Source organism: Centrocercus urophasianus, unplaced genomic scaffold (assembly GCF_019232065.1).
Source record: "Centrocercus urophasianus isolate 14NV4802_14NV808 unplaced genomic scaffold, USGS_Curo_1.0 seq_12, whole genome shotgun sequence".
In the NCBI taxonomy this organism is placed as follows: Eukaryota; Metazoa; Chordata; class Aves; order Galliformes; family Phasianidae; genus Centrocercus; species Centrocercus urophasianus.
The window spans coordinates 56407532-56434297 of NW_024884364.1; the positions used below are offsets into that span (position 1 = coordinate 56407532).

Sequence of the window (26766 nt, forward strand, 5' to 3'; positions counted from 1 at the left end):
GGAACTCTTGTTCTCTCACATCTTACAGATACATGATTCCTTTCCCCTTCCCCCCCCCCCCCCCCCCCCCCCCCCCCCCGCCCCATTCAATTATACTTATGTTGAGATTTTTCCCCTGTAAAACCCACACAGAAAATTAAAAAAAAAAATCTTGTAGTGATGCAGACACCTCAAGACACCCATTATGCTGACAACCTTACAGCAAGTCTCTGGTGTTTCATCAGGAATTATGCCCACAGCCAGAAAACACTCAGCAAGTGGGACAGATATCTAAAGATACCTTTCAGTATCTAAATAAAGTCTATAAGAAAGAAGAGGACAGACTCTTTAGTAGGAGAGGACAAGGGGACATGTTGCGATAGGACAAGGGGAAATGGTTCCAAACTAAAAGCGGGGAGATCTAGATCAGATATAAGAAAGAAGTTTTCTAAATAAGGGTGCTGAGGCACTGGCACAGGTTGCTCAGAGAGGTGGTAGGTGCCCCGTCCCTGGAGATGCTCATGATGAGTCTGGACAGGGCTCTGAGCAAGCTGATGTAGCTGTAGGTGTCCCTGTTCATTGCAGGAGAGTTGAACTAGATGACCCTTAAGGATCCTATCCAACTCAAACAATTCTGTCATTCTATGAGATAGATGGGATTCATCTTCCAGGTGCTGAAATATGGGAGGGAATGTTTCCTGTAAATGTTGTAAGATCTGTGTTGGCTTTGGGTCCCAAAGTTCACAGGGGATCCTTAGGAACAAACAACATTATAGTTGCTCTTATGTTGTTGTTGTTGTTGTTGTTAGATTTGTTTGGGCATTCCTGAGAAACTAGTGTTGAGAAATATGTAAAAAGCTCCAGTTTGGAATTGAGCATTATGTAATTATACGAGGTGAAATCTGCAGGGATCGTTATTTGAGCACAGAGAGATCTGCTTATTGTGTGAAAAGTAGAGCACTTCTGATGTTGTTGCCCATAATTCCTTTGTTTTAGGTTCTTGAATCCCTGCTAGAAAGATGGTAGTTTAGTACATTATTTAAGATTCAACTTGTTAGCTCTTCTCCTAAAAAGAAGCTAAAAAACAAAGCTTATAATAAAAAGTAGCTCTATGCTTACTAGTGCCCCATCTTTTTGTGTCAATCTGAAAAAGCATGTGCGGTGAGCCTGTGGTTAGATGTTACTTCAAAGCTTTGAAGGCTCCAGGTTGTGTGGAAACAGGAGTGGGCTTTAGGCAAGACAAAAGATGTGTGTGCAAGGATCATCCACACAAAAGGAACAAGAAACCACAGTGCTGGCCCATTGAGCTTCCCCTGCTTGTATATCTTAGCCTGTCTTTATTTTTCTTGTCTGTTTCTCATTTTAGAAGTGCTGCTTTCCAAGAAAAGCAGTGCCTGTCCAGGGCTCGTGGCCCCTCTTGGAACTACTGTAAGAGCACAAACAATCCCCAAATACTGGTGATAGGAAAAAGCAAGTCACCATAAAATGATTTCTTGCTTGCTTGCTTTTTCGTTTTTCCCCAGAGTGGGATCAGGCCTGCCTGATCCATATATTTGTCACAAGGATGTATCAGGTTAGGAAAGCTTGCCAGACGTAGAGTTCTACCTTGCAAAGGCAGGATCTGATTTCCTACTGTGCAGGAATAACTTCAGTGCCTGAATATCCTGGTGGACTCCCAGGCTGCTTTCACTGCCAAGTCAGACCCAGAGCCCTGATCTACAGAGCACTGCTTGGAACTGAACAAACTGTCACCAGCAACTTCACCTCCATCTGTACCACAGAGCAGAACACTGGGCAGTTCTCAAAGCTCAGGCTGAACTCAACCAGGGGGGGAGGAGGAGGCATTGGAGTTTGAGGGATGCCTGTCTGCAGGAAATGTCCTAAAGAAACCAGATCAATTTTGAGTCTGAATGCTTTTGAGAAACAATTTTGCAAATCACTTATCCCACAACAATGATGATGGTTGAAACAAAAAGTCCACAACTGGACCAGCAGAACCTATTTGAAGAAAGGAGGGGGACAGCAGAGAAGGAAAATACTTAAAGCTTGCAAGACGTCATGTTAATTTTTAATTTATCTGAAAAGCACTTTGGCACAGATTCGGTAAAGAGTGAAGTTTGTTAGCAGAGCACTTCAGATCATGTTTAAATCAACCCCTGCTCAGGATGGAAATTCTTCATGCATGCTGCAATCCAGTACAATGACAAACATAAACAAGTCAATGTGCAAACACAGCTTCTTCAACACTGCCTCTCCACAGTTAATACCTCTTTCAGATTATGCAAAACCCAGGGCAGCAAATGGCATAGAATCATAGAATCCAAGAATCATTATGGTGGGAAAAGACAACTAAAGTAATATAGTCCAGCCATCAAACCATCACCCCCATGCCCATTAAGCTTCGGCAAGATTTTTGGATATGCACTTGACTTTAGCACAGTGAAGCACAGGTAAAACGATGAGTAAATACTGCTTTGTAAACGAAAGCTGGAAAAATCACGTGGTACTGGATGCATCTTTGAAAAGCACACATCACTTAGGGCTTCTGCACTTGAAGAGAGAGTGCATGGATCCGGGTAGTCAGGAAGTTACTTTACAGAACCTAATTATATATATTTTAGTGAAATCTCCATGAGGTCACAGAGGCTGTGAGGGGAGGGAGGCTTGGGCAGGAGCTCTCTCTGCTCTCTAATTAATGCATCTGCTCCTTTATCTGCCAAGAATGTAACAGGTAGAGTAGTAATGAAAGGAAATGAGGATGAGTTCGGGATATTGCAAAATGCCACAGCAAGGCAGCTGGTTTCTTTCTCAAGGAACCAATTACGAGGTTTCAGCCATGGGTGCTGTGCCACTCAATGGGAAAGGAGGGGGGTGAAGAGCTACATATCTGTTGTGGAAAATAGGCAGAAAGCAGCCTAGAAGGTACTGATACCCAATTTGTGCCAATTTCAATATGACTCAGCATCCAAATCTCTTACATGGCTTCTCAGAAAGCCTAATCTCTTTTATCTGGGACTAATTACTATGATGGTTCCACAAGTTGACTGGGAGGCATCTAATTCCACTGCTCATCCCATCATGTTAATGAGCAGGAGATGGTCAAAAGCACCCAGGGTTTGGTATGGTGGAAGTTATGTTCAAAATTTATGGTTAAGCTGAGACTTGTGGCTTCATTATTTTGCTTTTTTTTTTTTTAAATCCTGATTTGTTGCTGTTGGAAAGCAGAGTCCTAAGCAAGAACTGTCTGGGAGACAGCAGGAAGGCATCCAGTTTTCCCTCTGGGAAGTCACATTGAAGTAACATCTAAGTAGGAGGATAGAGCCAGGACTCAAGTCAGAGACTTTTGGATTTGAAAGAGCTAGAGAAGGAATTGCTGGGGAAGAAGTTAATGGTGTGATGTCTGGCAGAGGAGGTCATCATCAGGCAGTTTGGGAATCAGCTGTGACTTTTAAAGTCTGGAGCCAGGCTACGACACTTATGACACAACCCTATCTTGGAGAGTATCTGCTTTCAGTCAGAAGAGGCTGACTCCCACTTCACCACAACCTCCCTTCAGGTCATTATAGAGGGCAGTAAGGTGTCCCCTGAACCTCCTCTTCTCCATCCTGAACAATCCCAGTTCCCTCATTCACTCCCCATAAGGTTTGTGCTCCAGCCCTCCCACAGCTTCATTCCTTTCTCTGGACATGCTCCAGGGCCTTAATGTCTTTCTTTGCAGTGAGAAGTCCAAAACTGAACACAGGTGCGGCCTCACCAGGGATAAATACAGAGGGATGATCACTTCCCTGCTCCTGCTGGCTGCACTATTTCTGATACAAGCCATGAAGTCCTTCCTTCCTCTGCAAATTACTTATTGAAATGTAAAACTCTCAAAAAATCAGTGGCTCAGCCTCTGTGGTTTTGTTTTGTGATTAGAGAGCTTGCCTTTTGGCTTGCAAATCAAAGGGCAAGAGAAGTGGCTTCAAAAGAGGTTACAAAAAGGAGGGTGGAAAGTAAAGTACAATGCTGGATAGGTTTTTTCCATGATAATTCTAGTAATTAGAGCAAAAAGAATGAAATGTAAAAGGACAAATATCAATAGTAAATAAATCATTATCACTACTGCTTTAGGAGAGAGCATGCCAATGGTTTGCAAGCCTAGGGCACAAACGTGTATATGTTGCAATTGTCACTTAAAAAAATGCAAAAGTCACCATCTTTGCAATTTGTGAAGGATCTCATGAATGTGCTAATCTGATCAGATGTACTGTTCCATTTTAATGCTATGTAGCACCTCAATCAGAATACGGCGTTTATTAAGGACTTTTGTGATGTCTGCTCATTATGTAGGAAATGGATCTCAGTAGTGGAAAAATATGTTGATTTTAGCTGAAGAGGAACCCCACAAAGAAAAAAGCTGTGATGAAATATGAAAATCGGATACCTAAGTGCTCATTTGAGTTTATACTGCAACATCTCATCTGAATGAGATGGCTTTGGGGCAAATTATCTGTTTTTTAACACATAATATTGACATTTTGTTTTCTTTCCTATAAATGTGCAGTGACCTTTGAAGAACCGGACATTAATTTCAATATCACCAGAAACCCAGCAAGAAGACAGGTACTTTTCTAAGTAGTGGTATGCAAGGAGGCTTTCAGACCGACTCCAGCTGTTTAAAGTCACAGCTGATGCACCTATAAAGAGAGAAGAAAAAGCACTGGGAAAAAAACCCGGTCCTTTCTGAAAGCACCACATTGTGCAAGATCTTTACCTCTTGTTCCCAGCAAAATGAAAGAGAATGCCAGCTGGGAATCTGCCTTTCATATCCAAACTGTCCTCTTATGTGAGTGGGATTATTTAAGCTAGGGGTGCTCACAGACGTCATTTGACTTATGCACTAATAAGACAAATGTACCTTCACTTTCTGTCTCTTTTTAGTTGCTTTCTAAAACACAAACAGTAGAAAAAATATGCCTGGTAAGAACGATGGAGTTTTCTAACAAGCAAATTAACAGGTTTTCATTTAAAAAAAAAAAGAAAAGAAAGAAAAAGAAAGAGGGGAACAAACATTGTTGTGATTACCTTGGTTACCTGCACATAACAGATGGCCAGTTATATTTGCTACTCATCTACAGCCAAAAGAGGTATTTCAGACAGCTTTGTTTGCTAATCCTAAATACAGGAGTAGTTGTTTTTATACAGCATTAATTTTTAATTAATTGGTTTCTGATTACAAAATTATTTTTCATATTAGTGTCATAACTGATGCAAATCTTTCACTTTAAAATAATTTCATGCATTTATATTTCCTGAAAAGTGTAGTACTTATTCCTGTTTTGTAGAAAACAAATCAGAAGTGTATGGATTGAGGTAAATAAGTAGATCAAGAGGGTATTTTATAAATGCTGTAACTGAGCTTTCAGTCGGCTTGTAAGACCTCTGCAAGAATTGCTTGCAGCATCTGAAATTCAGTTTGAATATATGATGTTTAAGTTGTAAAAACCCATCAACAAATAGTTTGTGTAAGTTCTACTACACAGAAATATGTAGGAAAACATGATTATATAGGATACTGTCAAATCTAATTAAAAACAGAGGAAGAAGGCCAGTAAAATCAGGCTGCTGAAATATTAACGTACTTAATGCTGGAATGAAGTATATATATCAATGTGAGATTTAATTCTAGAGCATACAATTTAAATGCCTGAAAAACTGACTCAGTCCATAGAAATAGAATTAGCAATTTCAATAAAAAATAGATGCTATGAAGAAGTTCTCTGTGCTTGGCTTAAATCCATCTAAGCTGGTATATGCCATTCTCCAAAACCATTTAAACTGGCTAAATGCTCTGCTAAATTCCTATTACGCTGATGACCTCATTAGAAATGCAAGGTAGTCCTCTTCGGGTAATGCAGCCATTACTCTCTTTGTGAGAAGAAGCTGAAATAAGGCTTCCACCATTTGCATGAGGCTAGGTTCATTTCTCCTTCCCCAGGGATCTCCCCAAGAAGGAGGGGATGGGAGAAAATATTTTACTGTGTGCACATGAAATATAGGGCTGGATGTGTTGTGTTAGTCAGACACATCCATATGAAAGCACAAGCAGAAGAGAAAACCTATCAGCCTCTATGGACAGGCTGAAAACCCTGCCAAGTAGAGTTGCACCTTAGAGGTTAGACCTGCTCCTTCCTAAACTTCATACAAACTGAGGGTGTATGCCGTTAGTGTAGGTGGTTCTCAAGGGCTGGCATGGTAAGGGAACCAGAAATCAAACTGAGGGAAAAAATGGGAAAATAGAGCCAGTTGAATCATATGGAGAAGTTTCAAACTACTCGATAGGGTGGGAAGAATCCAGCTGTAGCCATCCTTGCACACTGCAGGGGTGTTGGACTAGATATCCTTTAAGGGTCCCATCCAACTCAAACAATTTTATGATCCTATAAGAAAACCTCTCAGCACCACTGAGTCCACAGTGGCTCTGTCAGCACAGTGTTTGGGCAGAGGAACACGTAATACCTCCTTAGAAATGAGAAAAAGTCTTCTGAAAGAGGAAATAAAATAGTGTGAGCCGACTTTCCGAGCAAGGAATCCACGTAAAAATGCACATGTACTCAGGGAGAGGGAAGAGTGATGAGCTACTTAGTGGCTTGCGCCTAAACACCAGCCTAAGTAGTCCAATCACTCAGAGGACTTGCCAAAGTTTTATGGCTAATCACACTCTGTGTGACAGGAGGAAACACATTTGGGGCATAAAAGTTCTGAATGAGCTACTTGCAATTTTCCAATCCATTTCTTGCCTCCTTGCCCCTGTTCCTTCCAGGCTCTCTGTGTGTGATTAGCAATTATTTACTAACTCTCTCTCTCTGATTTCCTAGCAATTTCTGATCCTGCCGTCTACAAAAAATTAATTTCAAATGTGAAATGAAATAAGAGTGCATGAACTGCTCTGCTGGCATGCGTGTCAGCTGTCATGGCAGAAATCTTGGGGAATTTATGCGTTTGAGATAAAATTGCCACTGCTAAGTCTCCCCACTGAAGGTGCAGTATCTGATTTTGTACTTGGTGATTATTTTCTTATGAATAGCCTCTTTCTGCCTAATCCCCAGCATTATAAGCATCTGTCCTCATATTGGAGTCATCATCCCACACATTTTTATTCTCTTGCTCCCTCGCGAATGACTGCAATCATCTGTAAAATGCTGACCGTTCATTTAGCAGTGTTCATAACTGTGGCTGCAGAGGTGTTTATTCATACTGTGCTGGTTGGGAAAGGGAAAGGAGACTGTGTAGGCTAGAGGTTCTCAAACTTTGCTCCGGTATCACTGCATCAAAATGAGAAGAGCCTTATATCATCAAAGCGATAGGCAAAGTGGCAGCTCCTCATCCTCGTGTCACCCCCTGCATACCAGAAGCTCGTGCCATCACTCTGCACCATGGCATCCTGCCGGGCACTGACTTCTGCTGCTGCTCATCTCCATCTCTAAAGCATTCTCAGAGTTGCAACTGCCCAGGACAGTCTCCACTGAGAATGAGGGAGACCGACGGCCATTCCTTGTTCCAGGATATAAAACATCATGTCACTTTCCTCCAAGCCTCATCTCTTGAAGTGAGACTGAATTACTAAATATTTCAGACTGCTTGATAACCCGTTCCAGCTTCACTGCTTCTTGCTAAGTTCTACCACTGTTGAATACAATTTCCTTCCATGTCATAGCTATCAACACTGGATCTCCTCCCTGTTCAGCTGCTCCTTGAGCCAAGATCCCTTGCTGCTATGACCTTCAGAAATGGTTAAGAGCCAGGGATCTTTTAATTTGCATTTAATTGATATTGCATGCCACACATTTTAAAGTCTTAAAGGTCTATTACTATTCATTAGTAACTTTATCAGTCAAAGTTGACAGCTCCTCATAGAACTAAATCAGCTTTGGTTGATAGGAACATGAATTTATTTCCTTGAAAGTAAAAAACTGAACTGCAGTAATTGTAATATTACTCCTCAGTTCCTTAAAGAAACCCTGTTTGGGCTCCCCAGAAACTTTATTTGGGATAGATGCCTTGTGAGCTCTCCAAACCCTTCAACTCTCCTACTTCTCTTAGGAACTCTGCACTGTGTTCACTGTCTGCTGGGGTTCTCCTGCATTTCAAGGTGCATCACAAGTCCTTAGACATTACTAGCTGGTGCTCTTGATGGCTTGAGGCAGCTTGGAAGCTCTCAGATTTATGGATATTTGTATCTGGTGTGATTTAAAACAATGTATTCACTCTGGACACTGTCCAGATTCCCTGCTTTTTCTTGTACAAAAACATTTATTTAATCTAGTATTATTAAGTGAATTAATATTTCCAGCTAGTAAGAGGCTATTGCTAGAATTTCTTCATCGCTGTTGTATTTATATACTTAAAGAATACCATTGTCTTTCAACTTTCCTTTGGTATCTTCCACTTTCCTTATCACTATTCAGTGTTTTATAATTCCTCTTTTAGATTGATTGCTATTTCCCACTTTCATGTTACATGTATTTTATATTTTGTCTCTGTCATTTAGACTGCTCTTTCAGTACTAATATCTACATTTCTTTCACCACTGAAGCTCAGTAGCTTACAGAAAATCTCTTTTCCAACTTGGATATGGAAATTCATCCTTTTGCTAGCCTAATAAGCTCTATTAAAAAAAATAAATTATATATATCAAACTTCTACATGTGCCCTTGTTTCTATTTTTTTCTACCTCATCAATTTCTGGTCAATATGTTCTTTCACTGTGGGACACCAGCTCTTCCTTGTGGGATGGTTCTTTATTGGTAAGGATTGGATAAAATAAAACCAAGATCTAGTTTCCAGGCAATCATGTCCTCCCTATCCAGTGACTGAATTACCTTTCTTTGAAACAGAGATGAGTCTGTCTGGTGAAATTTCCTCAGTGCCACAAAGATCATGAATTTTTAGTAATCAGCTACAATGGACAGCATCTTCAAAACGAAGTCTTTGGGAATGCATTCATGGCATCTGCCTGTGCTTTGCATGCCATCCCCTCTGATGGCTAGAAGTGGGGACACGGTGGCATGTGCATGATGGTGGGCACAGAGAGGTCATCACTGAGCTGCCACAGAGGCACAGAGTGGTGGGATGGGAAAATCTGGAAGCTCTTGCCTCCTCCTCACCCTGGTGAACTCCAACCAGCAGCAGCACACCCATGAAAGACAAACAGGACTCACAAAGTTTTTAGCGTTTCCTTTCAAATACTTTTCCTAGACATTTCCTGGAAAGCCACTGTATTTTTCTCAGTCCCGTCTCCAATACTTATAGCTTCATTTAGTTTTAATATAGTTATAAATGGGCTGCAGCGGCCTGCTTCTTTTAATAACTAAGTAAATGAAACTCTGTCTGTAATAATAAATGAACCATCCATCTGGGAGGCCTCCAGTAAAAATTTCAACAGGTATTTATTGCTCCTTTATGTAAACAGTACTCTGGACAATACAAGTGATTATACTCTCTGTCAGCCCTGTCAGGAAGGAGACAGTATAGATTTGGACACAGTCCCACAGAGCGCACACTGAATTTACAGGTTTATCTGACTAGATGAAGACAAAATGATTAAAACAAGCAAACAAACAGACAAGAACCTGATTGGCTACTGTGAAAGTGAGCAGGCCGTTTCATTTAATGATAAGCTCCATGAGGAGAAAATATGGTAAATAGATGGGTCTGCAGTGCAATGGGTTTCTCACAACATAAGGTGCTTCACAGTCTCTCCCCGCTCCCTAAAAAATCCCAACAACATCAAAACCAAAGTGAAACTCAGAAGTGGAAACAGTTCCACTGTGAAATCATCACTTTGTGAGGACTTCAAGGTATGTTTTGTATGTTTTGCCCTTGTAGGCTCCAGTGTTCCAGGACGAGTAGTGCCCCACCACCACTCCCCATCCCCAGGGATCTTCCCTTTCTTTCATGAACACTGGTGCTTATGAACCACTGGAAAGGGCAACGGCACGACACATTTGCCATGATGAAATTTCAATTAAAAAAACATCTCATCCCCAAAACCATCTTCATAGTGCTATTATATTCTGGTTCCTAATTACATACCATTACATTCCACTACTGTTGAAATAATGCAGTGTCTGAATGTATTGTCAAATAACTAATTCTGTGTGTGGTGTGAGGAAAAGAGAAAGAAAAATAAGGGGCACTAAAACATCTTAGCTCATGCATGGCCAAAGTGATGGAACCATTTGATACTGAGGAGTGGGCTGCAGAGGGCTAATTAAATATGCAGAATGTGAGAACCTGCTGTGATTTTAGTCAAGATTTCCAGCCTCCTAATTTCTTCTGGAACAGGTTGATCACTCTTCCATCAGTACATCTCTGAATGCCTTTCATTTGCAGCCAAGCAAGGCATAGGGAAAAAGCGGGTTTTCCCTCACAATAGCTAACTTGTTAGGAGAGGGTGCGTTGCTTTGTTATTCTCTTTTCACAGAATCACAGAATTGTTGGAGTTGGAAGAGACCTCCAGGGCTCACATTCTTATCACAAGATGCTGAGACGAGAGAGGGTAACCCAGTAGGGCTGAACCCTCCATTTCCATAGCACTCCCACCCAAATCCAGTAGGAGCAGTGCCAGATTTTCCATTGGCCTTCCATTTTGCCTGCACCATGCTTTTTTTGCTTTGAGATATCCCATTCCATCAACTCCTTCAGACACCACAACAGTAGAAACAACCCACTGAGGACAGCTCCTCCAGGGAGAGGAAGGGCTTTGTTCCCTGCATTTGGATCCTGCACATACACTGAAGAAATACACCACCAGCAACTGCAATATATGTAACAAAGTAAAACATATTTTTTCTTTGAAAACACTTTTTGGACAAAATTATGAAGTTAGCTCTCAAATAGTAAACCACACTACATCTCCTTTCTAATGTCTCTTTTAAAATATACACCATAGAGCAGCTCTCATAACTCGCTCGACACACGCTATCTGATGAGTTATAGGGAGGTCTTCTATGTGCAGAGTGTGTGTTTTCCTTCCACACACCGTTATGAATTTTCCATCCCTCATCATTCATACTGTGTCAGAATATCTATTACAAAATCCCGTTTGCAAGAAGGGCTTCTTTTTTCCCCCCTTTATTTTATCACTGCTCTTAAATCTTCTTCTGGACACCAGCCTGGCATGCTGGCAATACCATGCTGGCATTTTCTGAGAAAAAGCTGTATTCAAAAATAATACGCCAAGGCCAGAACATCACTTCAAAAGAAATGTCCTTTTCTAGCTAATAGAAATACTTTGCAAAAACAAATGAGACACAACTGCATTCTGATTGCCAAATCCTACCGCCCAGCTGCTAACTACTGCAACCATCTTGTGAAACCTGGAAGTCTAAATGATGTCTGATAATGCTTTCTGCTGTCCTGAACCTTTGGAAATGTTGAGTCATCCTGAGAAAATGTCAGCAATCATCTTTCACAAATGCCTGAGTGTGGACGAGGCTCTAACTAAAGCCTGGTGTGAAGGACTTAGAGTTGAGTGGAATTTTTCATAGGTTCAGACACTCCCAGGAACTGACCTGCCTCATGATGCTCTTCAGGCTCTAATTCATGTCTAGAGCCTACGCTAGGAGGTAATTTAAGTGAAAGAACTTCTAACCAGAACAGTTATATTGATTAAATAAACTTTCATCAAGCTTGGGCTGTTACCTCTTGATGTTCTTCCTTCACTACACATTTTTAGCAACTCCCAACAGTCTTTGGTTTGAGCTACAGGTACACCTCAGTAAGATCCCAAAATGCTTGCAGAAGAACCTTTTGAACATCTGATTTTTGTTGATTTTTAACCTATCCTTGTAAAAGTCATGACAATTTGCTACTAGTTATTTTCCTGAAATAATGAAAAATACATGCTGGCGTGTATACAAAGCAGTGGCAGATCCCTACAGTCCTGCCTGGAGAGGCGGAACTGCTGAGGCTGCTCTTTGGTGTTCAGTGCCCCATGGACTGTAAGGGGGGGGAGAGGGTCTGTGGGGTCTTTGAAGCATGCCTGAAGACAGTGATGCTGTGGTAGCTCCCTGTATAGTTAATGAGTGGGAGCTATGTACTCCGAGCATTAAAACAGCAGTCTCAAAGAGATTTTTAGGGGGAGAAAAAATGCATAATACTCACTGAAAAATAAATACATACAGACCGAGATACCCAAGTATACTTCTTCTTCAGAATGCTGATAAATGTCATAAGAAATCACAATAAAAATAGCCCCAAAGGCTCATTTTCTTATTTTTAAGAGAATAATAATGATTAGTACTGCCAGTGTTTGTTGCAAGCTTTAAGAGCAGGAAGGTTCAAAATGCCAGTGATCCAAGGAGATTGTCAGTTTGGGGATATTCTGCTGGCCCAGCACCAAACATCCTGTGACATTTTCTGCCAAAAAAAATCATGCAGCAGAGAGTGGACTTTCATCCGTGCGAGCTTCAGGCATATCTGAAATTATTTAAATGAACGTAGCTGCAAACTAATTTTATTCCGCTGTTTTATAGGAGTTCCCATGCTCTGCTGAAGGCAAGATCAGGGAAGCCCTGGGAGCCCTTGAAGTGCACTTCAGAGGCTGCTGAGAGCAGAAGGCTTTGCCAGGTCTTCTCTGCCTTACAAGAGGCCACTGCTGGAGGATTTGCACCACAGCATCCACCACACAGCACAGGGCTACCACCACAAGGGTCTTATGGTGGGCCAGCACTGTGAGTACCATCAGCCTGGGTGTCACCACCAAGCCATGCAGCCCTAATTCATACCACAGGCACTTGGTCTTAACACAGCATATATACTACGACACGACTGGAGTCCTAGAGGTAATTTCCTACACCTTATTACCACATAATAATGGCCTCTTAACAACCGGGCTAATCAAGAATTAATGAGGCACTAAAACATTTTAAGGAACAATGAAGGATTTAAAAATTTCTCTTATGTGTTTTATTTAAAAAGCAATTCATTTAACAGTTACTGCCCTTCGTTCAGAGTCATATAAAAAGTCTTGGTACTCATCAAACACATCAGCTGAAAGGTTTTATTCATTTATCAGTTATTTACTTAAGCGGGGCTGCACATAACTGCAGAGACCAAGACATCCCAAGCCAGGCCTGGGCCCCTGTGCCTCCAAACCTCCCGCTCTCTGCACAGCTTTATGTGTATAAAGCTAGTTTGTTCTCCTGGCAGTGAAATGCGGAGCCAAACACAGGACAGGCCCAGCCCAAATTAACACGACCGCCGAAAGGGGACTTTGCATTATCTCTGGAAGACTCCAACTGTCTTTTTGTTTCTTTGTGACAAGGAGGGAGCGTGCACTTTGTGGGGGCATCCATCCTTCTTGGTGCTTGAAAAGCTCAGAGTGAATTTAAAGAACAACAAAAAAAAATAAAATAGAGATAAGCTAGTAAAGAATTTTGTATCAATGACTCAACGCTGAATTCATTCCTGAATATTTTTTATCTCTACCATCAGCCTAGAAGGGATAATCAAAATAAAAACACATTAAAATGTTGTTTATTTAAAAAAAAATAAAATTCTCCTCTAGTGAAAGGATGGGGAATATAAACTGGTTTGCTGAAAAAAAAATCCCCAAATAGATCATTTTGTGACAGATAACTGTTATGATTATTAATTCCTCCACTGACATTGAAATTAAACTGATTCCCAACATAATGGATGAATAAATAGCACACTGGAGTTTCTCAAATGCTTCTACATTTCCTATGCAATCAAAAAAAAGAACTCTCTCATTAAATAATATGCTGACAGAAAAGGCAATTTGATTAAATAAACCTAACTGCCAATCATGCTGAAAGTTATAAAAGGAAAGCATTGGTAGCTAACTCTAAAACTTTGTTCCATATTCATCTCTCTTCTCTTCGTTTTTTTTTTTTGTTGTTGTTCTTTCTCTTTATGATTCTTACTAGAGAATAACAGAAAACTATGTGATCCAGAGGAAGATTTGGGCATACCTGGGCACCTGACAGAGGAGTTAGAAGCTAGTCTTCATCCCCGTGATCTACCACTAAGCAAGGATGGTATGAGGGAGAAATCAAGAGAAAAAGGCAGAGAGAAGCAGGCAAAGAACATGCACTTAATCCACAAACCTGAGCTGCTGTGGGTCTTTGTGTATCACTTGGCACACATATCTTTTTATTTTGGGGGGGAGACATGTTTTCTGGGGCAAAAGTGGAGAAGGGAGTGGTGAGATGGGTGAGGGCCAGCAGAAGTGAAAAGTAAGGAGAGATGAATCTGCAGGTGATGAACTTGACAAATACAGGGATGGGGTGGTAGGAGAAAGAATGGAACTAGAAAGAGGAAACAGAAAAAGAAAAGCAGAAGTGGTGGCTGGTGTGGCAGATAATGATGGCAGACGATGAGGGAAAGAGAAATTGTCCTGTGTGAGGACCTGAGCACACACAGAAATGTGGTCCTGCAGAGGTGCTCCCCAAGGCTTATGGAACTTGGCTCCCCACCATCCTGTCCCCAGAACCCCCAGAGATGAATAAGCAAATGCATGCTCTCTCACAGCAGCAAACAAAGCCATGTATTGCCCAGCTGCATTCCAATAACGGTGGGGTTAATTTTTTGTGCTATTTAATTTCATCAGCTCTGTGGGGTGGGGAGAGGGGAAGAGCTGTGTAGCACGGTGTGATGTGTGGAAAGTCTCTGAACATCACAGTGTCTGGTGGCCAGAGATGGGAACGGGGCCTCGCAGCTCCCTCTCCTTAGCTTTGGCAGGCAGCAGCTTCTTAGGACATCAAATACTTAATTAACTGAGCTGCAGGATTGTGGGATAAGACTTGTGCAGTTACTTCTCTGCTGGAAACCAAGAGTGTCAGCCTGGACCGCTCTGTTCTTGGTGAGTCTTTAAAGCTAATGCAACTCATGCTGAAGATGTTCTTTGAAAAGGACCAGAGATCTATTTGGATAAAACTCTGAGTGGGTGACAAGTGCACGCGAAGAAATAAGATGAGATTTTAATGTTTTCTCAAGTACAAGAACGTAAGCAGTTTGAGCAAAATGCCTTGCTTTTCAGCTAGGCATTGAAGCTTTTAGGTTCTTAGGACACAGAATGAGTTGATCTTTTCATAAAGAAGTCATAGCTGTGCAGTGTCACTGAGCCAAATGGGATCATGCTAAAGATGTACATAGCCACATCCGCTAGATAAAAATAAATCAAAATCATGTTAAAAGGAGGGCTGTTACTTTTTATGATCTTTCCATAATGCCTGTGGATGATGGTTGTCATCCACCTACTGCAGTCATAATGAAATATATGCAAGTTGGGAAAACATCAGTATTTTAGGTCCTGCTACCAATCTAACAACCACCATCCAACTCTGCAATCACCTCTCACTGTTTGTGCATTATATATCTTCTAGTATTTGTTTAGTGATGTGTGCTAGACGTAGTAACAAAACTCCTAAGATCCTTCAGCTGATCCTTTAGCTGATAAGTCTTCTGTGAACATTTCTCTAGCCTTATCCCTTCTCTCTCAGAGCTCAGTTCCTGACTCCCAACTGCTCACCAGCAGTCACACGAGGCTGCTGTGAGTGCTGCAGGGCTGGAGAGGGCCACCAGCCAACCAGACTGCAACGAAACCTATGGGACAGCCTCAAGGAGAGGTTCCTTCCTCTTGAATGTGATGCTTGACAGTGCAAAGCTCTTCAGCAGTGGAAAGGAAGCTCCTCCAGAGTGATCATGCAGCCACCTCCAGTCCTGGTACAGGAGCACTTGCTTACCGAGCTGTGCAAGGTTTGCTGCACCACGGGATGTGGAGGTTGGTGTGTTGGTGGCTGCTGTCAGAAGAAGCAGGTCTGGGCATATGCAGGTTCTGTGTTTGTGCCCCTTGGTCTCTATGTGAAGGCATTCTGTAACGGGCTGCATTTTCAACAGACATAACTCATTCTGCTTTACTGACAGCGCTCACAGGAAAGCATGCAGCTGCTGGGGAAATGGTTTTTAACTGAATTGGAGATGAGCAATAAAGCTTAAACACGGCTCCAGTTACCCACAGGAACATTTGGTCTTTCAGACAATAGTGCTGAAGCAAGTCCTGCTGGAAAGCATCATGTTTGTCTGCAATTATTTGCAAGATCAAACCTCACTTTGTGACAGAGGCTTTTTTAACAGTTTCTGGCAAAAGACTTCATCCTTTCTTCCATGGAAGTGTACAGAAACCGCTGTTGCTGACAGTGACTGCAAATATTGAGCAGTTTGTGTCTCATATTACACTTACTGCAAACATTGTACTGATGGGGAAAGCATGTGGATTTTACATGAGCAGCCACATGAATTTTTGTCTTAATGCTGACAGTTAAAAAAAATACAAACCAGAGCAATGACAAATTATTTTTGAGGTTATGTTCTGGGACATTCCAGGCTTCTGTCTGAACCACGTTAAGGCAGGTTGCATGTCTGCACTGCATGTCTGCATCATCTGCCTCAGCTCCCTAGGGGACCTCTGGATAGAGCCCCCCCCCCTTCCAAATCAGCCATTTAAAATGGCACAAAAATCAGCCATCAAACAAGGTAATTTGCTCGTACTTTGTATCATGCTATTAAATACTATTAAGAGATTATTTGTCTTAATTTGTCCTCTTTGTTTTGGCAGTAGGAAAGCTCGTGGCGAGTTTATGGGATTTTCCCCTATAATTACACTAAATTCTAAGGCAAATGAATGAATGGTAAGTCTACATACTCATCAGGTAACAGACCACTTCTGTTTTAATTTATTACACCCACACCTCTTGGAGCGTCTCTCTGAGGAAAAATGTAAAGAGATTCTTCCTCTCTACCTAAAACTGCTCACAGTTTATAACGTGAAAGAGGGAAACAGAAAAAAATGAATCCTGACAAAACAGCTTACAAAACTAATAAACATCAGCATGCAGAAATGTCAGCTGTAATTCTGCTATAAAAGGTCTGTGGGCCAATCAAGCTATGTTTTTTTCTCATAAAAACTCAGAAAAGCTCTTCTCTTTTTAAGTCAGCGGTACAGTTGCCTTGATTTTGGAATGATCTGTAAGTAAAACCCTTTTGAATCCCAGAACAATACGCCTCATCCAAACCTTTGTCCCGATTCATCACCAGCTTTGATAGCGTCAGTGCATCACTTTGCTTGCTTGTCAAATCTATCATCAATTTTAAATTGCCAATAAATGTATTCCACATCTCTCTGGGGAGATGTAGCTTGTCTGCATGCTAAACAAAGAGCAGGATGCACAAAGCCAAGATACACACAAAGATATAATGCCACAGGTGAAATGATAATGTGGAAATATTCTTACCCTGAGGAAGGCAGGCTCCAGTTGTAGCTTAGCAAATCAAAGACCACAAAACTTGCTTGCAATAACATCCTAACAGATCCAAGGAGTTCTATTTTTCCACAGTTAAAAAATATCCACACTCTGGCATTAAATGCAAACCCAGAGACTAAGGCAGAGGTGTTTCGACAATTTGTTTAGTTAGGTACAAAAAATAAACTGTCATGAAGTTGTCAGTTTGCTACTACAAAGGCTTAAAAAAATTGTAGGTACAAATGGCTGAACAGCAGAACTTTTCCACAGAGGAAAATCCATTGCCATTTCTGGTTTCAGTATCTTTTTGTGTTTTGCATGGAAGATAAAAAGTTGTCCACCAAGCTTGAAAAATTTCTTTTTTTTTTTTTGGTGAGTTTGTTAGTCTCTGGAAGAAAAAAGCACTTCTTTACATACCCTCAATTTGATCTTCATAGTGGTAAAATAATTCAAAAGTAAAATGAGACAGCTTCCCATTCAAAGCCTTGCTTTCTCGTAATTAAAAGTATATATGTGTACCAACAAAGCAGAAAACTAAGGCACAGCAAATTCCAAAATCTTTCCATTCCTGGACGAGCTTTACTTTTCAAATGTTAATAGGATGCCTGCATTGAAAAAAAATAAAAAAATAATAAAAAAAAAAAGTAAAAAAAACTTGGCCCGCGTTCAGGCTAAAGAGTCTGTGAAACAGACTTTTTCCATACTATGACCTCAGTCTTAGGATTTCTCTTTTGCAAAATGTTGGTTATTTGCCTTGGCAGGGGGCCAGGACTCTCTATCTCCCTTTCTCCCTGCCTGTCCCTCCTCCTCCATCTCCCCACCTCTGCACCTCACCTCGCACACCGACCATGGGCTCAGACCAGCACCGCGTCACCCCTCACCCTGCAACTGATGGCATAAAGCCCCACTAAATCAGGCTATGTGAGCATTCCCGATGGCACTTCTCTCCTTTTGGACATGCTGTGTGGTGTTCCATTCCCCCTTCCCTGCCATCGCACCAGCAGCAAAGCCTCCCTTCCAGGTGTGGGATTTCCAGAACAGCAACTGGGAGCTTTAACACAGCAAAACCAGCAACATGAACCATTCAGCTACAACGTGCCTAACACCCAGCTCCAGTTTATCCTTTTACTTCAGGGAGAAAATACACAGCAAGTAGATGGTTTCTGATGGCATGTCTGATGAAATCAAGTTCCTCCCAGGTATTCGCATCTGATTTTCCTGGCAACCTTTCCTTAACCACCATGCTTGGAGCGAAGACCGCATTCAAAATTCCCAATTAGTCTCTTACAAATGACAAAGTCCAAGGAAAACAGTGCCTAAGAGAAAAATAATATGCGTTTGGTGCAACACGGGAAAACATTTCCTCAATCTTAACTATATTTTAGCGGGCTAAATTGCTCGGTTTTATTTTAAATGATGTAAATGAACACAAGTGTTAGGGAAACATTTGTCACTTGGTACAAAATTAGAAATAATGGCCAGCATTGTAGCAAGTTTTCAAACTGGAGAAAAGGTGCTGAGTGCTTCTTATTTGAAGCAAGAGTATCTTGTGCCACTCTCTTTGAGTCCAAGGAGGCATCAAAATGAGAGCTCTGGTGTGCACAGTATAGGTAGAGAGTGCAGGGGAACAAGAGGGCCTGGATTAATGGGGACTTAATAAATAAAACTCTGTGCTGAGTCTTGCAGCAATAAGAGTGGTCATTTCTGGCTATCGGTTACATCTATTAAAAGAAAAGACTAACATTAAAAATCAGGACAGTGAAAACCCTATCTCTTCCTTTGGAAGTCAATAACAAACTTCCCCAGACCTCAGAGGTGCTGCTATTTAGACTTCACCTACCCCTGTACCTACTGACATCTCAGATAAGGCCTTTCTTGTCTGACAGAGACACAACAGAAGATAAATTTTATCCTAAGGTAACCAAGCTGCAATTATGGCCAGATCGGGCTTCCAAGCATTTTCTTTCTAAATCCAGCAAACAAAACCATCTCACCTTCTTTAAAAGATACTATTCTTTACGTTTATTTTAATACAACTTATGTGTTTTTGAAGATTTTATCATCTTTGAGAGCCATGCATCTACATTTTTTATGTGGCCAAAAAAACCACCCAAGCCACCAATCTACTCGTCCTCGTTAACTTAGCTAAACCTCAAAGACAGATTCAGTCAAGACCCATGTGGGAAAATGTCTTCCAAGAAAATGTCTTTATAGGATTTGAAGAAAATAGATTTGTTGGTATTAACTTACAGTATTTTTCTGTGGACTGTCAGCAACATCATATACCACAAATCCAAAGATTTATGTTAAGGGAAGGATAGGAACTGACAGCTCCTTACACATCAGTACTGTGACAATACAGCTGGGGTTGATGCATCTCACAGGTGAAACCTTCTGTCTCTTGGTACAGAAAGTTACAGGGGAGTTTTATTTTTTAACGGTATTTAATACACAGAGAAATACCCTGTATTTATACATGTTTTGAAGGCAATGCTTCAGAGGAGAGAGTGGAAAAAAGAATTTTTTAATGGGATTTTGAGAGCTGAGGAGTGCATTTTAAGATTGTAGCTGCTCCTGCTGGACTGGCTGAGCACTGACAGCCTGGCAGTGTTATGAGTTAGCTCCCCAAGTCCAGGTTCAAGTAAACAGGCGGGATAGCGTTATGAAGCCAGCCTTCTTCTTCTGCCAGCTACTTGGTTCATGGATAAACACCAGACATTCACTTCTACAGTTTTCAAGACCTCAATCACTCCAAAGAACACTGATTTCATTCATTATGGTAAGGTTTTTTGGTTTTTTTTTTTAAAGTATGGACTACAAGATGTCTCAGAAATATCACAGACAGGTATTAAAAGCCATTGATGATAGAATGTGTATTTGGTGCCTTCAGTTGCAAGACATCTAAAAAAATAACAGTTTTTTTCTAAATTGCCTATCATCCCTTGAAATCTGTGTTTTTGGTAGAGGAGGCCCAACTGTGGCTCACCACCAAGTTAATACTCTTACGATAGCCCATGGATTTACTGAAAGAGGAGTCACCAAATCACTGATCAGTGCCTACTGCAGATGTCCTTGTTCTTGAAAATGCCCCAAACTTCCAGAGTTTTGGATTTCTCTTTGGAAAGTTGCCCTATTATTTTATCTGGAAACTAAAAATGGATTATATCCCAGAAATATTTAGGTAATTTTTTTTTTTTTTTTTTTTGTGTCACCTTCCACAGTTGCATGAATTTCACTCTTTCCATTGTTCTTCATGCCCCTCAACTATTTCCTGATTCTACTGAGCCATTACAGTCCTTGTGGCAAGCAAACAGAAGGATGTCTAAGATGTGCCACTGAAAGAATCTTTCCAGATTTGCCCCTTCCCAATTCACCATTTCCTCCCTCAGGTGCTCTGAGATGAAAGCAAGATCCTAATTTAAGTTGGATGGTGACTGCTCCAAGAAACTGTGGCTGAAACTCTGGGGGAAGGTGAGGCAGTATTGATGGGGCATGGCTCCCTGCACCCAGCCCCTCCCTGTCACTGGCACTGCTCAGGACATCCACACTTACTGTTTGAGTCTGTCTTTAAAAACTTAATCTATCTCTCATTTCCTTTATTGTTCTGGGTGAGTAATCCATAGCCATTTTTTACAGAACATTGCATTTTTCAACACTTTGTACAGATATTAATGAGCTGGTCTTCATGGCAGCCTAATTATTATTTTAGATGGGGGAAAGCCAAGGCTAACTTTAAATAACTTGCACCAGGTGTTTTGGCGAAGTGAGGTGGGATTAGGATTCATCTTCCAACTCTGGTGCTCAGTGGATGCCTGAGAGACTTAAGGCTTTGGCTCATGATCAGACAGCAGCCAGATGTGGAAGGAAAAGCTCCTCAGGGGCTCGGTGCACAATGGTGCGTTGGTAGCACTTAGGCTGATCGCCTGTATTTGAGAATGATACTTTGCTGCCTGGAAGTGGCTTGTAAATCCCCTGCTTCAGTTTTCCCATCTGCAAAATGGGAAATTAGCAGGAGTTTTTGGCTGTAATATCTGTGAGTCACTCTGTAGATTTAAGGAGTAAGACTCAAGGGAGGAAGAAAAGGTAAGAAACAAACAGGTGATGCTGATGGAACAGGTTGCCCAAAGAGGTTGTAGATGCCCCATCCCTGCAGGCACTCAAGGCCAGGTTGGATAGAACCCTGGACAGCCTGAGTCGGTGAGGGGTTGGGGCTGGGTGGACTTTGAGGTCCCTTCCAACCCAAACCATTCTGTGATTTTATGATTCTATGCCAATACAGACATAGGTTGCACCATGAAAGAACAAGAGTGACACTGCTCCAATTACCTGTTTCTTATTTTCTTCCCTTGGGGGAATCAGGGTGATGAGAATGATGTTAGCAACTGGATGGGCAAGAGACTGTAGCACTAATCTCTGCAAATAGGCAGCTTGGAAACAGCTGAAGTTAGTACAGTTAATGAAGTTCCCATGAGCAAATTATTCTCTAAGTGATGCTAGTAACCGGTGCCAACATCTATTTCTGCCTGGCAAAGGCAAACAAGTGAACACATACCGAGATCTCTGTGATTTTCAGAGTATATTAGAAAGGGCAAAACTTGCATAACTGCCGTAAATTATAAAAGCCTCCTTCAATCCTGGTTAATTCTCTTGTAAAAAGGGAGGGAAAAAACTGAAGCATCTCGGCATGAAAACAATAGTGGGAGGGGTAATAAAGAGACAGCAGCAAGGTATCTCATTGCTAGCACTGGTATCATTAAGTGCACTAGAAACGTTGAGGTAAATACATGGCAGTGAATCACAGTCAGGCATGATTAACCTTGGATAGTCTGAACTGGAGATCATTTATAAACACAAAGGTACTACGAACATTACAACAGACGGTACATCAAAAGTCATCCCAAGAGCAGGAGTTTTTTGGGGGTGCTTTGTGTATATGTGCCATTTTTAGGTTGTTGTCACAGTTTGTGTGTGGGAAGGTGGGTGATCTCAGACTTCCAGTGCAGTGGGGACTTGCTGTGGCACCACTGGACCCTCTGAAACACAGGAGCTTTTTGGAATAATTTTTCCTTGCATGGATATGTTCTACAAGTAAAAGTTTCAAGTGCAGTGTTCTAAGGTTTAGTGAAAAGATCCTCAAAAAAACAGAAAGAGCACTCGGTCTCCATTCTTCTCCTCTTTAACATCCTCCTTAATCCTACAAGTGGTAAGGCTGGGGTAGACGGGAGTATTTTCATAAAAATTAGGTGTTTCTAACAACATTTGGTAGGTTTTCTAGCCACTGAAAACTGAAACTTCCATCACAAAGCCAAAAGAATGAAACTCTGCTGGATATTTCTGAACAGTCCTAAAAGTTTAGAAACGTGCAGGGAAGCTGTAATCAGATGACCCATAGAGAGCTGTACATACTGAGTACAACAAAAAACACTTCAAATCCAGACCTCTGATGGCTTTAAAAACATTCTGTTACATGGACCATGAATCAGCTGGAGAAGACTCAAGACAGCTTAACACCTTTGTATTGTTTGCACCTTTTAGTGCCATCATGTAGTGCCAGTTCAGATGATTTCTGCGCATGCTGATGCAATGAGGGCCATAGCTGCACTGTGCAAAAGGAGCAAATACTCTGCCCAGATTCTGCTCTTCCTCCATGATTTTGCATAATTCTCACTCTCTTACATTAATCTCACTTATCTCTAGCATTGTAATGGCTGTCCTTATTTATCTAACTAATTAGGATGTTGCATCAACTGATGTGAATCATCCGAAGTATACTGATTTCATAATGTATAAAATTGTTATCAGTGGAGAGGCAGGTCCCACCAGAGTCCATCCAGAGAGTTAATGCATACCTGAAAAAAGCTACACATTATGCTCTTTGGAACGATGTATTTCCTGTACCCAAACCCATTTGAACAGCACTGCACACATCTGTGCCCCAGATTTCCATGCCCTCAGAGGACACAAGCAGCATCTTCATCCTTTTTGCTCCAGAGCAACACCTGGTTTTGAGCCCCAGGAGCCCAGTGGGTCAGGTAGGAGGAATCCTTCAGAGGAGACCTGATGTAAATGCTCGGTTCACAAGCACCTCACCGCCTGATTCAGGAGGGCAATCAACCTGTCTTCTGAAGCTGCATAAATAATCTTTGGATGGTGGCAGTAAATCTACACCAAGGATGAATTAACTGCCACTGAGTCATATAAGCTTGGTTTGACTGTGTGGCTTGTAACATGCCTGAGGGAAATAAAAAAGACATTTGCAAGAAAGAAACATTAATTTGCTCCTCCCGATCTTTTCTGTTATTTTTATCTGGGCCAACATGCCTCGCTTTGTGTTTTTGCTTTTTATTTTTGGTTGCTGTTTGTTTCATTTTCACATGGAAACAATGATTCATGGTGAAATGAATCCACAGAGCATTCCTTCTGGCTCCCTGGAATTTCTTCCAGCCAGCCCTGAAGGTGTCACCTCTCACTGTGGCTTCTCCTCAGCATCCCTCCTCCAGGACCCAGGGCATGGCCATGTGATAGAAAGACAGAGTCCTGCTGGTGTGGCCTCTCAGTGTGCACTTTGTGCACAGCTGTGTGCACTGTGGTAGTAAAAGTCATTGCTGCTTCTTAGAATTGCCCAAGGAACCAGTATCTTCTGTGAGGTGGCCCTGGCATTAGCAACAAGGCAAAGATAAGCATTCTAAGTATTCTGCATGCAGTAGACAAGTGGATAGTTTCAGAAGGTCACACTAATATATCTTACTGGGCAAGAACTTCCCACACTTAAACAGATTTTGAAGTCTGCTGTATTTAAATTGGCACTCTGTGTGTCACAGTGGACAGTCTCAAGCTGACACTGAGACAGATATTGGGGCACATCTCTGAACCCTGCTCACTGGCACCACAGCTGCCCAGAGAAGCTGTGGTGCCCCTTCCCTGGAGATGCTTAAGGCCAGGTTGGATGGGGCTCTGGGCAGCCTGAGCTGGTGGGGGGCAGCCCTGCCCATGGCAGGGGTTGGGGCTGAGTGGGCTGTGAGGTCCCTTCCAACCCAATCCATTCTGTGATTCTATGATTCCATGCTCCTCTCTCTATTCTGGGCCCAGAGATGCTAGGGGGTTTCAAGTTGATAAAGGAGAAGAAAGGAAAGTTAAGAACATTCGTCATAAATAAAATACCACCAGACTAGCAAAACCACTGTGGAGGGTGGCTTATGGTTTACATATTGCTAAATATCAGCAAAATAAATGTGTTCATTTCTCCAAAATACCTCCAGATGGCATTAAAACCCTTCTTCTTTTGGTCTTTATTGCAATACTATTTTTAAAAATGATAATAATTGGAATCATTCTATTAACCATTCCCAGCAATCATACTATCAGAAGGCATAAGGCTGCTAATGCTTAATTCATTTAATAAGTTTGGCTAAATAAGCTCACAGGCTGTAATTACATTCCACAACACAATCCACAGGACAAGCTATTTCTTACACCATGTCAAATCTTTTTCTAGATTCATTTCCAGTAGGTTTTTAATGCGTATTTGCAGCAGAAATGAAAACATCCCACAATAAATCACTGTTATTGTACCTCCTTCTGTGACTACTTTTGACCATGTGACAAATGGTGACACCTTGTGAGATTTACATGATGTAACGCTCCGAATTTAAATAACAGGAATCAGGAAACATAAATTACGGACAAGATGCACTCTAAAATTCACATGACTGACTTGCAGGAACTTGGCTCTCACAAATGGGATTAAAAAGGTGACCGGTTTAGTGGAAATTCATACTACTACTGCATGGTAAATAATAGAGGAATTAACTTATCTAGCTCAGTTTGGAAGACTGTTGTTATTTATATATATATTTTAACTTGCAGCCCATCTGTTTTATAGACTGGTTTATGTTGGCAAAACAATTCTGTTCTTTGCATACTGGAGTTAAAAATGGTAAAAGCTTCTATTGTTGCACCAGAGTGAAGGTGAACACTGATATATTACAAGTGCCTGTTCCTATCTATTTCTCGACTTCTTTTGTTAATTCAAAAACATCAACAAAATCGTGAGAGACCAGAGATAACTGTAATTGGATTTCAAGTAATTCAGAGGTGAAGCTGCAGACTGCAGTCTTTTAAAATTACATCAGTACATCAAAGGCATATGTGACATGACGTTTTTTTGCAAGTGTGACAAACTCTGGTAGCATTAAGGTAATGCTGAAGTCAGGTTGTAAAGGGCAGCCTCTCACACCCACAGAAATCATTTCATATCTACTCAGCATGATAGGGAGCCATTTCACTCGTGAGGATCTTTGACTTGCCAGCATGCAAAAGTTCTAGGAATAATTAATGCTTAGTCATTATCTAAAAAGCCTTTCTAAGAACAGCATCAGTGAAAGAGCTTTATCTTAATGAAAACAAATGGACAAATTCAATATTGCCCAACCAGTCTGATAAAACATAGACGCCTTTTTCGGATCATAAAGGCAGAAGTGACTTACGATGTATGAGTTGTGCCTTTCTCTGGACTCTTTGGCTCTACATCACTTTTTCCTTTAAAAGAGAAGAAAATGACATCAGAAATGGTAAATATGGAAACTGTTCAGATGCGACACGTCAAAGATTTACTCATTGCTACTCATTTACACCAATTGCTCTCATCACAAGCACAGAATGCTGCTGTGGCAACCATAATGCTGGGGCACTGCTGGAGTATTTACAAGCTGGGAGTTCTCCCCTACTTGACTTTTCTCTCCACTGGCACATGTACTCTGGCAATATTAGGCAAAGAAGCTTTCAAGGAGAGACTGCTTAGAGGACAGAAAGATTCAAGCAATTCAAATTTTACTAGGGACAGGAGACCTTGAAGCCATGGAAAGATTTTCTCCAGAGCCCTACAGCTCTGCTATTGATATGCATTCCAGCCAACACACACATGCTCCCATGCCCTGCTCCAGGAACGTTATATTACATACAACAGCATTAGAAGGAGCTGCAAAGACAGTGATTAGAACATGCATCTACAAATGAGAGGTGCTGTCTTGTGCAAGAAGAGGCTAACTTGGCTTACACACCCAACTTGAGGAGAAGTCAGGTGCTTGAATATTTGAGAAGTATCAGAAGCTTACGGGCTCCCTCTTTATGTTTCCTTATGACTCACACAGCTTGTGATAATCATCTTCCTGGGTCCAGGAACACCGACACCAGGAAAGCTGCTAGCTGATGGAATAATACTGTTCTGGTAGGTCAAGCCAAGACCTTTTTCCTCTTTCATCTCCTTTAAAAAGGAAGGTGGTTGTACTTTGCTACACTCATCAATCTGAGAAACCAGAGGGAGTTAACACCTCAGTGTAAGATTTTTCTTTAGGTCTAACTTGGGTAAACAGGGTAGACTGATCCATTTCAATCACCTTGAACTTGAATTCTAGACCTCAGAATTGCAGCTGCTGTTTCCCTTGTGTATTGTCTACATACAGGTTTATGTGTCCTAGCA

The 26766-nt window shown here is 41.4% G+C and overlaps 1 protein-coding gene across 1 annotated transcript in view; it reads right to left on the reverse strand.

The window, feature by feature from the left end:
- The window catches only part of AFF3 (AF4/FMR2 family member 3), a 316384-nt gene that overhangs the window by 87603 nt on the left and 202015 nt on the right, over positions 1-26766 (reverse strand). Inside the window, exon 7 of the mRNA XM_042810250.1 lies at positions 25775-25826. Coding sequence (XP_042666184.1) covers positions 25775-25826 — 52 coding nt within the window. The remainder of the gene's footprint in view (positions 1-25774; positions 25827-26766) is intronic.